Source organism: Nymphalis io, chromosome 22 (assembly GCF_905147045.1).
Source record: "Nymphalis io chromosome 22, ilAglIoxx1.1, whole genome shotgun sequence".
Taxonomy (NCBI): domain Eukaryota; kingdom Metazoa; phylum Arthropoda; class Insecta; order Lepidoptera; family Nymphalidae; genus Nymphalis; species Nymphalis io.
Genome location: NC_065909.1, coordinates 5814752 through 5828703, shown reverse-complemented (window position 1 = coordinate 5828703; position 13952 = coordinate 5814752). Strand labels below are relative to the sequence as shown.

Here is a 13952-nt window from a genome sequence, read left to right as displayed (position 1 = left end):
AGCAATGCCGTGTCTTCTTCTTTCGAATGAAAAGATCAGTGTGTAATTAAACAGCCACTAAGCAACGTCAATAAATTAAACACAATAATAAAACCGATACATACATGTTTCATAAATTATAAATCCTTACATGAAATTATGACGAATATTTTAATATTATTTAATTTTAAATTTAGATAGATCTAGTATTTTTAAAATTATCTAATAAATTTAAAGATGCCAATTATTTTTATTTAACTCGTAAAAGGTTTAAAGTTCAACGCCATTTTCACTGTTGAGTGTCTGTCTTGCATTGACAAAATAATAACAAAGTCTGTTATCCTCAGAGCCATGGTATGGAATATAGTGGCGGAGGCGGTGGTGGACCGGAATACGCGCAGCACTACGCCCCGCAGCAGCTGTTACCACGACACCACGGCCACCACGAACCACATGCACACTTACGTCACCACCGTGACCACCATGACGCGTTACATTCGCACCACGTAAGCATATTTGTATTTAACATTAAAGCTGTTTATTAAATTTTAGTCTAATGTTTCTGACTATGATTGTTAAAATATTTCCTTCGTAGTTATAAAAGCCTTTATTCTTCTAATAATTCTTTTGAATATACATACACACACGACCATGAAATATTGAAGTACAAATCCGCATAAATTAATACTTTTGTGTAGCAAATCAATTTTAAAATTACAAAAGGAGGTGAGTACATACGTTCCATTATTAAAATTTTCAACAAAAAAAACAAAAATGTCGATAAAATTCTTATATGAATTACTAAATTAACAAAAAAAGTGACAAATACACAAGCTGTATGAGTGCCATACTTTTCATTTGTCTAAAGAATATTAAACAAAAAAAAAACAAGCGACGAAAATCTTTGGTTATTTATTTATACCGGCCACAGAGTATAGTGAACATAATTACACAATAGGAGCCTCTGACAGCCATAAAACTGTATGAAATAAATTATGGAATAAAAAATCATAATGAATATTACAGATATTTTGGTTATTATGATTTAACAATACACAAGTTACGTTAAGAAATCGATTGGCAACGGTCTCATAAAACTATTCGGCCGCCGCGTGCCAGCTCCGAAATCTTGACATTCTTGTAACCTTACCCTAAATTATTACGTTATTAAAATAACCCTCCATATCGAAATTATTATACTTACGATAGAGTATTTTGGTTAGAAATAACATGTGTATTTGTTAAGAGAAAAATAAATATTTCCTTTCGCTAAAAATCTAAAGACCGTTTTGAGCTAGCAAAAGCTGAAAGCGCATTTTTAAAATTGGAATAACCTTAAATTTCATTTAAAAAGATTTATTCTTTATCAAAAACAAGGAAAAAGAGTTAGAAAATATTTAATACACTATAAATAAACTACACGATATTTGAAAATGTCTTCCAAACTCTTCAATAACCTAATCAATTAGAAACGTACTTCGTGATCTTACACAATATGTCAATACTTTATTATAGCAAACGCTTTAGTAGATTAGCCCCTAATGCCCCGGAACGTCCGGATTCCATACAATGCTGCAAACTTTGGACGGGATATTTTGTCGTTCGATAATACCATAAAGTTGTGATACTCATATTTATTATGACAATTTTATCTAAATAGGTTTTATACGTACCATATTATGTTTTTATTCTATTTTTAAACTATTATTCTTAAATTATTATAAATGTACAGGTTATTTATAAGATTTAAGCTAAACTTGAAAATGCTGTAATAGTTTTCTATTAGAATTTTGTTAACAAAGTCTCCTTCATATAATGTTTTTTTTCTATAGAATAGGCGGGTGGGCATATATGCCCCCTGATGGTTAGTGGTCACCACCGCCCATAAACATTGGCGTTGTAAGAAATATTAACTGTGTTTCGGTTTTAATTGTTTAGTTGATAAAGAATACATCTGAGTTCCCAATGTTAGTAGTAGTAATATTTCTTTCAATACTAATGTCTATGGGTGGTGGTAACCACCATTAGGTGGCCCACTTGCCACACTGACTACCTGATACAATTGAAAACAAAAAATATATTCTTGACCTATTTCATTATCATTTCGTCCATAGTTGTCACACGGCGGGTTTAGCTACGGTGGAGGCGACAGGCGGGCGGAGTACGGCGCGAGGGAACAACACGAGCTTGCATTACACCACGCGCTACACTCAACAGACGAGACACAGGTTCGATTCTTGAGAATCATGTTTTAACAACTTTATTTACACCATTATTACATTGTAGCTTTTGCCCGCGATTTTGTTCGCGTAGAAGTCGGTTTTATTGCGATATATTAAAAAAAATATGTATGTTCATTTTCTGTTACTTTTTATTAAATTTATTCAATGTACAGACATACGATTTCTACCTCTTTATTATATGTATAGATGATAAGCTATACCTTTAAAATTTTTATTTGCAAACCCAACCAAGTATATTTAAGATCATGTACAAAAAAAATATTTAATAAAATAAAAATACATACTTATATTAATTTTAATTTGAAGACTTTGTATCATCTATTTAATCAAGTAAACAGTAAAAATTTAACTACGCTACGTCTAACCTTTTTTATCCGATATTAAACATCGAGGAATATGTCCGTCAGCCAATCGGAATTTAATAATCTTAATAAATTAAAACGCTCCCTCGGACGCGATCTTAATCGGGGTTTTTTTACTGAATTTTCCTTCCTTAATAGAATAGTTATATTAGGATATTATGACATTCCGCCATTTTTAATGTGCATTTTTTTTCAGAATGCGGGCATGGATGACACTACAGGATTTATGACGGACCTTCCTTTGTTAAAAAGTAAGTTTATATAGTTTGTAGCGCAATAGCAAAAAGCCGAGATGAAACTTAACCGATGGTTGTGCGTTCAAACCGTGGCGATACCATATGGTCATAACCAAATATTTATACAATCATGAAATAAAAGTGAATAATTTAATAAAATCAATTTTTATATCAAAATATTTCATTTTTAGTAAATTTTAAAAATTATTATTTTTTAATTGTGACTGAATTTAATCGTGATATAAAATATATGATTTATAACATAAGATCAGTTTTAATATAACATATTTATGACATACAATTAGAAAAACACATTAAATTATGCTTTTAAATATTAGAATGTAGTTCAATGAAATTTCCAATATGTATTTAATTTTAAAACGTTTAATTTTAATCTTTGCTTTAAATTGATAAAAAAAATACCAACTTTTCTAATTATTTCAAAAACATTTGAAACGCAGGAAGTATAACTCAACATAATAAATTAATATTAAATACGTTTAGACCGCCACTTTCATTACAAAAAAAAAATCTTTTATTTTCTAAATAAATAAAAACAGGTTAATTTATTATGTATTTGTCTAAGTATGAAAAAAAATATATAGAATGATATTTCAAGATAAATAATCTAATTGAATTGCTTAGCATGAAACCAAAATATTTATATGAGTGTATAGTTCGAAAATAGCCTAAGGCAATACTTGCTATATTAGAGCCACACTAACAACTATACGAATAAAAAAAAAAACAACCAAAAGCATCATATAATTCATGATGGCAATTATGGAAGCCCAATTATTCTTTTTTTGAATCCATTCTTAATTCAAATAAGTCTTCAGACATCCTACTGCGTGCAAAACGTCTCTATAGACACATCACAAAGACAATCAAATGATAGAACAAGTTAGTTATTAACTCATTTCCTCATCGATGACCCTCTTGATAAGCGATAATTAGCCATCATACAGTTATCGGATACATGTATCGATTTTTCATACAAAAAAAAATCGATCTCATTCAACCGAATAAATCGATTCGGAGAAATAAAAGTATCGATCAATCATTCGATATTTAAATAGCATAAGTCGGATACGGAAATGACTTGTTTAGATAGTAGCTTAGCTTTTTCTGCTGATTAATTTAGAAATGCATTCTTTGTATCTATAAACTAATATTTTGAGTCGTATAAATATAAAATTTATTTAACACTCATCGAAACAAATTATATTGACAAAGAATGTTTATTTAACAATGTAGTCTAAATGAAAGTGTAACTAGCTGCTAATAACTTAAAAAAAAAAAATTACCCGTGTTAATTTTCTGTTTTCGAAAGCACGGTGTCGAACAGCCAGCATGGTGCAGAACTAATGATACAGTAATGTTTATTGTATTAGGGTTTCCATAGAGAAATATTGTATTGGTAATGGATTTCACGCTGTGCACATGTTTGGGGCGTGGCGCTAATTGTTACGATTGCCATTGTTGGTATTCGACATGGGGAATTTAAAACACCCGTATTCCTAGCGGCTTTTTAATATTGCAAACTTTCACGTACATTGTAAAGAGGTCTTATTTATATGTGTAAAATTATGTAAATAAATTGGATTATTCAGTTATAGTTCAACGTTTGACACGTTCAACTTGCGAAATAATAATTTAAACGTATATGAAGTCTTTTTTTTCTTTAAGTATAATAATAAAAACATCATATTAAAAACCCAATTACCCGAGAAATCGAGAAAATGTTGCGTTACACAATTTCTTCAATGTCAACTTCAACTGCTGGACTAAGGCCTTCTGTCCTTTGGAGGAGAAGATTCTTCCCCCCAGAGCTTATTGCCCCACGCTGCTCCAATACAGATTGGTGCCCACTTGTGCCATATTTTCACCTAACACATTCAGCCGAGAAAATTAATTATCAACATACATTAATCACATGAAAATTCAGGGGTGCCTGGTTTTAAATCCTGTTGTAACCACTAAACCTCCGTTCATCTATTCATGAGCTATTCTAGATTAAAAAGGAATAATTAAAGGGGATATGATTATTAATCCGGAAGTCCGACTACATATCTATGTAGCATCTACAGGATTTTTAAACTGGTACCAATAAAATGTGATGCAGTACAGTAATGAGCCCGTAGTGGGAATACTGTTGGGCTACGATACCGTCTGTTAAGTCATTCCACATGCTACCACACAACGGATTGGATATACATATTTACGCATTACATGGTTAAAATCTGACACATATTAAAACATAATGATTTTCGGATTTACATCTATGACTTTCTTATGAGAGCCATTTACTCTTAAGTGTCATGAATTATTTAATTAACTGACAGACGTCTGGAATGCATTCTCTCAGAAGCAGGACATTAGTTCTCGGCTACGATGAAACGAATTATATTTTACATTTTTTTATTTATTGCAGCAATGAAAGGTCGAGATGGTCTGGGCGGTACAGGCACGTGCGCGCCGAACGATGTGTTCTGCTCCGTACCAGGACGGTTGTCACTGTTATCTTCGACCAGCAAGTACAAAGTGACGGTGGCCGAAGTGCAGAGGAGGCTCTCACCACCAGAGTGCTTGAACGCGTCACTTTTGGGAGGAGTATTGAGGAGGTTTGTTTTGAACATTTTTTTTTATTTTTTCTTGATAATATACAACCGATATTGTTTTTCAGTATTCTAAATACCTTATATCTAGGAAAAAATATATGATTGAAGTGTAAGATTGCGACCTTATTCATAAACGTTGCTAATCGACTTAGTAAAACAATGATTTCCCTCTTTCTATGTCATAATAATCATATGTCAATAAAAATGTTATTGTCACGTTGATTTGTCATTCGAAATATAAAGATACGGCACTGTTTAACCACAACAAAACGGCCGCAAAATTATATACAACCAAAATACTTAATAGTTAAATACAAAAATATTTGCTTTCAAAATTACAAAAGTAAATAAAACGGTATAAGTTTAACATAAACATACAAATCAATAGATCATTAGGCAGCCCTGATTATTTATAACTGTTATTGCTCATAATACTCTTGCGGTAACCACAAACTATACCGGGTTTTATAAAATCAACGATTACTTACATATTAAGCATTTTTTATCTGTGGCAAGGCGTTGAACAATAAAATCTGTAGCGGTCTGTGGTCTTTTAGTAAGAGCTCGTGATGTATGTAGTTAATGTAAAAATAATTGTAACCTTATATTTATGTATAATAAAATGTCGCAAACTTTGTATGCTTCAGGATCTTGTCATTTTAGTATCGTTTTGACAATATTTAAATTGTCTTTAGAAGAACGAAACAGAATAATTTTTCACATACTGTTAAAAAAAACAGTCATTGATATAACACAAAGACATTTAATAAACATAAAAACATAATTATAAATAAAATATTGAAATCCGTAATTTAATTAAATAAATTATTAATTTATAATCATGTTTGATAGATATATAAAATTGTATCAACAATTAGTGTTATTTATCAACAGATTAAAAATTTATTTGTGGTTATATTTAATTTAAAAAAAAGTTAATATTACAAAACTCGAACACAGGTCACAGAGTCATTCATTCTTACATGTATGACATTAGTTTTGTTTGTGATATCGTAACTTTCATATCTGACTAATGAATCGCGGCTTATTGATGGATCGTTATACTGTAACGTAAGATATATTAATTTTCAATCAGTTACTATTTGATTCGGGTAATTGAACACGAATCGATCGCATTCGAAACTTGTATTAAGGTTTTTTGAAAGACGAACGACGTTGAATTCAATGGATTTTTTACAACAAAAGATATACATAACGAAAACTATGAACAGTTTATTTATTTATTTGTAACGGGAAGGCAAACTCGGAAATGCATAGTTTTATTCAAACACATTTTTTTTAAATAGACTGTTAGTTATACTTATGAATCGTCAAGCGCTTCCAACGGTTCTATTAGTTTCTAAGTCACGTATGTTAATAAATAATTAAATTAAAAAAATAACCTATAACTTTAGTTTAATTTATTTATCACACAGAATTTATTTTAAGATTTGCTCGTAAATATAGAATACCGTTTACATTGTAATTTGGACCAACGTAGAGATAATATTATAAGAGGTGGACCGCAAGATGTAGAGTAAGATCTCTAAAGTCGATAGCTACTGATTGTCTTATGAATACTTGTTTATATCAGTCGTAGGAGTAGATTTGATAAAGGAACGGGTAATCACAGATTTATAATTTATATAACTAGCGTAGCCATACATACTTAGTATTGATGTACGTAGCTAAAATACAAGATATTTTACTGTGAAAAATTTGTATATAAGCACGAGTGTGGTGTAAAACACACTATCGATATTAAAGCCGATATCGTATGATACATAATAAGTACCCTTGAGATAGTTTACGGTACTATTCAATACTCGCATAGTAATTATCGTAACGTAATCAAATACATGTAGATGATTGATAAACTCATTTATCGGACAGTCTATTCGATACGTACTCGATATTTCTTGGCCATTAGTTTCCAATCTGTCGATTCATCCGATTTAGTTTTCCATTGATTCCAAATTCAAAATCATTGTTTGACTCGTTAGCTGCGCGTGATTCTCGTTTCTTTTGTCCATGGTTAAGCGAACGTGTGAAAATATTGTTGAATAAATCTGACCAAAGAGTTTTGATAAGGTTTCGTGGGATTATTTGCAAATATAAACCTTTTTATCGAAGAAATCATCGGTAATGGCAGAATCTGTTTGTATTATAAAGCATCGTTTGTTGTTATACCGGCAAATGTCAAAATGTTTGATGAAATGAAATGGCAGAAATGCTCTTGTATTAAAATATAATCTTTATTTTTTCTTTAAACGTAAAGCCTTTTTATTTTTATTTTATTTTTGCCAAATAGGTATATATTTTTGATACAGTTTTTCATCGACGTTTTTACAAATTTGTTATGAAAGTGATTTTTTTTAAAATAATACAATCAATACAAAAATATCAGTAGTTACTATTTTAAAGTAATTTAAGTTACATCATTATAATATCTTAATATATATAATTCTTCTGTACGTGTGTTTGTCACCTAACACCTCCTAAACAGCTGGACATTTTGTGTTTTCAATGGGTTCCTGGATGGTTTAAAAACACACTTCGACTTAGGTGGCGCTGCTGTCGGTATGTCAAATGAATCAATGTTTGTTTGGCAGGACGACGTCTGATAGATCCGCAAGCTTAGTTTAATTATATTAAATACAAGCACATAAAACCAAGCATAACTACTTATATAATAATATTAATATACTAAAAACCGCACCGACGCGCATTTTCTGGAATATACATTTTATGCATATGGTTTTGTTTTCAGTTAGGTATTAAAAGAAAGTCTTCTTATTTATTAATATAAATTATTTCAATATACTTACTTGAACATCAAATTACATTCCCTATATCGAAGAATTTATCCGCATTCCATTAAAAGGGGAATTCAAAACCAGACGTTGGTTTATCAAATTGAGCCTATTATGTTGTATAATCCCGCCCGCCATTAATAGGGAACAGTTGAAAATTTTTTAATGACCATTCTTTGCCTTCACTATTCTTTATTTATTAAATGATTACTACAATTCACAAAAAAGGTGATACATATGTTTTTTTTTAATATATTGTAAAAATATGAAAGTGGCTTTATTGTTATCCTGTGCGTACTAAAAAAAAATTACTCTTTTATGTTGTCCAGTTGTCAAGACATTGATAGAGAATATTACAGTCTTGCTTAAATATTGGTTATTTTCTAAATAATTAAATTAACAGTTACAAACATCCAAATTTACATTGCAAAAAGTAATATTGCAATATCGAGGTTAAACTCCTTCGCTTGAATTCTACTTATAATTTAAAAAAAAAAACTATGTTCTCTTGACGAAACTGAAAGACATTAAGTATAAATTCAAATTGAATTATAGATAATTCTGAGATAAAGTTATGATCAATACAACGAAATAAACCATACAAAATACAAAAAAAACGATAATCTCGTAATCTGGATAGCTTCCAATTTAAATGCGATTGTGATTGCGAATGCGTTTGACAGTTAACCTACATTTTAGGCTTTAGGTAACGTGTATACAGCTTTAATCATAATCATGCAATAATCGTGTAATTGTATGAGAAATATAAAAAAATTAAAGATTCTTACTTTTGAAAATGTTGATTTTTTTTTTGATTGAAATAGGTTTCATATATTTTATTATAATATCTTCAAAATACTGTTTTTCCATTCCACGGACACCTACAAATTGAACTAATATAATTAGGGTTTACTCTTAACTTAATTACTAGTATGTTATGCACATAGAACTACAATAAAAATAATTTAAGTTTCATTCATCTTCAAACATAACACTATCTTATGACAGTGATATGCAAAAATTGTTACATTAAACTAACTGTTCTATTAACCCGATAAAACCAGTTAATTAGAAAAAAAAACAACCAACTTTTTTCGATCAATCAACCTAACAAGCCAGCGCATTCGGCTTACAATTCAAATTCTAAACTCCATCGTTTATAAAAACAATTTCATTAACGAGCTTTTATTTTTTGAAGGTTAATACTGGTAGCGCGTTACGAACGCTAAGAAATACCAAATTGATTATTGCAGGTAAAACATTTATGCCGTAGAAATTTGAGCTTTAATTTCGAAGATACAAAATTGTGTGTTCCAAATTTAAAAGCAATCACGAAATTTTAAATAACTTTCTATGCGTCAATCACGAACTACTAGTCTGACGGTAATCGATAGTTATCTGTAGCTCGATCTAGCGGCTGGTAGCTGTACTTCAAACACGCGACCTGTCAATATTTAACATTTACTTTTTTTTTCTTTCGCTTGACGTTGATTTTAAACGATTCAATAAAACAAAACTAAAAGGAAAATAATTATATAAAGAGATTTCATTGTTCAAGTACAGTTATTGTATTGTATTTTTAAATCAACCATTGTGAGAAATGTGGTTTCTATGCTCATTAAGCGTTAAGCAGTTGTCAAAATATTAAAACGGTACTCAATTTATTTACAGCTTTTAATTGACAGTCAGTACATATTTTGCTATGGCAACAATGCTATGTTATTTTTCAATAATAATAAATGTTATGATAACCTCGGTCGAAGATATTGTGCCTTCTTTATAGAAAAATGCCTAATTGTTTTATTTCAAGAATCCTCTATTAAAACTCTTTTACGAAATCGCTTATTTTGGTTACGGCTACCTCCCAAGCCGAAGTAGTACAGGATAGCTTTACGTACAATTCTAAGTACAGAAGCGTAAGCAAACGAAAACTAAAACGAACTCTAGATTCGAATGGAGAAATTTTGGCGATAAAAATAACTTACCATCCCGAGCCGAGCTTTAATTCGGACCTAGAATATATAGTCTTAATACGAGTATGTAATAGTACAGTAACTATTAAACCAAAACAACAAAAATTTCACTCTTTTCCCAATATTCATCTCATTTATTCATGAAATTTACGAGATGAACATGTTTATTGTAAATAAATACTTATGACCAAAATTAAAATAAAATATTTTTAGTAATAGTTATAAATAAAGTGTATAAATATAATTTTCAGTAATCATTTAACGTGTATTTTTTTATTTCAGAGCAAAGAGCAAAAATGGCGGTCGATTACTACGTGAAAAGTTAGAAAAAATCGGTCTCAACCTGCCGGCGGGGAGACGGAAAGCTGCAAACGTCACTTTACTAACCTCGTTAGTGGAAGGTGAGGCAAACACCATCACTCAACAGCTTGAGCAGAAGCCTTACGCTTTTAAGAACACACAAAGTTTCATTAGCCGATTAGACTTATCTATCCACAGGGCTATTCTGTAACAACTCACTTCATTACTCACACGTGAAATGTTGACAACCGACTTATGGTGGTATACTATTTTGATGCGTGTCTTGTGGAAATATTATAATTATGATGTCGCATATCACTTCAGGCATTTTACGATCGATATCTGCGGTGAGTTTCGAGTTAGTTGTTACATTTTTCACAATCAATTTACAAATGTCATGTCCGAGAGCTTTTGGGTAGTCGAATAGTTACGCTGTCTGTAGACAAACAGCTCGTTTGTCAATATGTCAATTGTTTCGACTGTTCAGACTCGTATTTTTATTATATATAATTGAATTGAATTATATAATATCATTATGTAAATGTTCTTTAGACTACATTGACATAACGGATTATTACAACAGGTACACAATTACACTTTCATATCTTAATGTATCTAATAGTAAATATTGAAAATATTAACGATATTAAATCACGCTTTATCTACAAAGTAACTGATCAATCAGTAAACACATGAAACTTATGATAGAATTAATTTAATCTATATGTTTGTTGTATACACAAATAAGTATTATATATAAACATTTTATATAACCCTAGCGAAAGGATCCTAAATATTAGTTATGTCATTTCCGAAAAAATCGCACAAAAACAATAATTAAGTATTAGTATTTATACTCCAGTATTTATTCTGAATAGTTGTTTCCATTCTTTTTTTGAAATTAAATGAAACAGTGTTCCGAAAACCCAAAATAATGTATCAGATATTTATGTAGTTTAATAGTTCTCACAGTCCAATGCCTCTTTCGGCGATGACCACTAAGCATCGTGCATTCACAATTCGCCAAGCTATCATAAATAAAGAATTCGTTAAATATTGTCAACAGCGGAAGCTGTGCATTTAGCGCGTGACTTCGGTTACGTGTGCGAGACGGAGTTCCCCGCGCGGGCTCTCGCCGAGTACCTCGCAAGACAATACGCGGAACACGACGCGAGACGCCGGAGGGACTTGCTGCAGGCCACCAAGCAGGTGAGCAACGCCATCTTAAATTCATTGGTTTATCTTATAATGAGCATGACATAAAATTTGCATACAGTAACAGCCTGTTAATGTCCCACTGCTGGGCTAAGGCCTCCTCTCCGTTTTTGAGGAGAAGGTTTAGAGCTTATTCCACCACGCTGCTCCAATGCGGGTTGGTAGAATACACATGTGACATAATTTCAATGAAATTAGACACATGCAGGTTTCCTCACGATGTTTGCCTTCACCGTTAAGCACGAGATGAATTATAATCACAAATTAAGCACATGAAAATTCAGTGGTGCTTACCCGGGTTTGAACCCACGATCATCGGTTAAGATTCACGCGTCCTAACCACTAGGACATTTGCATACCTATGTATATTTGAAAGGTTAATATAATGAATAAGCTTTTTGTTTGAATCTATATAAATATATTTACAGTAGGAAGAAGTCAAATAAACAACTTTGACAATGATTTAATATTTTATTATTGGTAGGGTCTTGAATAGTCTATGGTATTCATTGTGGATTCTTGAAAAAGTTGCACTTTGAATGTCGGCTAAATCATCATAACTTTGGAAGTAAAATATTTAAGTGAATATGAGTAGTTAGTATGTGTTATTAATGGTATTGTATTATAAATAAATAAGTATGTGCATAAAATAGCAGCGCTATAAACTTAGCAAATCGCATGGAACGTAAGTCTTAGGGTTTTTCTATATCATCATCATCATCATCAAATAATTCAATCTATCTCTATTTCAAGGTGGTGAAAGAGGTGATGGACCTTCTGAACCAGGACCGGTCACCGCTGTGCAACACGCGGCCGCCACACCTGCTGGAGCCGGCTATACAGAGACACCTCACGCACTTCTCGCTCATCTCACACGGGTTCGGTGGTCCGGCCATTGTGGCAGCCCTCACCGCTATACAGGTAACATTAATGGAATTATTAATTTATATAAATAACAGCTTTTATCCAAAGACTAAAAAATATTAAACGTAACTCTAGTTTTGCCTCTTTATCTCATTAAATTCTTCTTCTTATCTTATCTGATTTCTATAAAGATCCTAATGTTAGCAACGCATTAGTAATGTAGAGAATGCTTTATATCTCCTATAGTGCCTATTTCTATGGACGAAGTTAGTACTCGTGACCATTAAACAATAAATGCAGACTGCCTAATCTCTATTAGGCAGATTGGATGCTGCTGTAATCAGTGTAAAAAAATTAAAAATACCAGTATCAGTTTGTAAAAAATGTCTATTAGGCAGTCTGCAGTCTACCTTTATGATACAAGTTAAAAAAAAATAATGAAATAAAGTTACTAATCATATAATTATATATTTGTTTCAGAATTTCCTAAACGAATCTCTAAAACATTTAGACAAGTTATATCCTCAAAGTGGTATGGTGTCATCAACTATGGACAAAACAAAAATGGATCCAGATATCAAAAAGTAACACACGCACTACCTCGGCGTCCCGAATATATGGAAAACGCGCACGTTACGAAAAACAATAGAAATAAAGTTGTAAATTTTTCGTAATGGTAACATTTGATATATTAGACTAGGTTCTTCAAAATGTCGGTTTCTAATTCGATTGTTATTAAAAAGACTTTGGCATTTTATAAATTCGATGTGCATTTTAAAATAACTTTTTTTTATCTGTATTGTTCTTTCGTTTAAAATTATAATATAAAGTATATAATGCCAATACAGTATAAGCATCTCTGTAAAATGTCGTTTTACATGTCATCAGTTTAAATTATTATATTTTTGTCATAAAAAAAAAATCCAATCACAATACTATGCAAAAGATAAAAAATTAAAAAAAACAACTATTAATACCGTCATGATAATCATATCCACATTTTAATACTATTACTATCCAGTAATAAATTATCTCATAATACATTAAATATTACATTTCCTCGTTTTAAAAAAACGTGACGTCACTTGTGCGTTTGTTATTTGTTTGTCTAGAAAAAAAAAAACTGATTTGGGACAGATTAAATAAATCAAAAAAGAAGTCACAATTGACAGCTCAACAATTCTATTTATAAATAAATGGTACAAAAATACCAAACAGTAAAAAAACGTTAATTTTATGATGAACCGAACCGCATTAAAATAAAGTGCAATTATGAAATACTCAAGTTTGTGAGAATTTTGTAAATATAGGATTATATATAGATAAATTAAGCATATACTTGCCGC

General features: G+C 30.9%; 1 protein-coding gene across 2 annotated transcripts in view; it reads left to right on the top strand.

Annotated features, from left to right (window-relative positions):
- The window catches only part of LOC126777223 (transcription factor AP-2-epsilon), a 72043-nt gene extending 58678 nt beyond the window's left edge, over positions 1 to 13365 (top strand). For both annotated transcript variants that reach the window (XM_050500208.1, XM_050500207.1), the window contains 8 exons: positions 327 to 485; positions 2094 to 2207; positions 2781 to 2835; positions 5255 to 5444; positions 10510 to 10628; positions 11594 to 11736; positions 12496 to 12663; positions 13087 to 13365. In XM_050500208.1, coding sequence (XP_050356165.1) covers positions 327 to 485; positions 2094 to 2207; positions 2781 to 2835; positions 5255 to 5444; positions 10510 to 10628; positions 11594 to 11736; positions 12496 to 12663; positions 13087 to 13194 — 1056 coding nt within the window. In that variant the 3' untranslated portion in view covers positions 13195 to 13365. The remainder of the gene's footprint in view (positions 1 to 326; positions 486 to 2093; positions 2208 to 2780; positions 2836 to 5254; positions 5445 to 10509; positions 10629 to 11593; positions 11737 to 12495; positions 12664 to 13086) is intronic.
- The last annotated feature ends 587 nt before the right edge of the window (positions 13366 to 13952 follow it).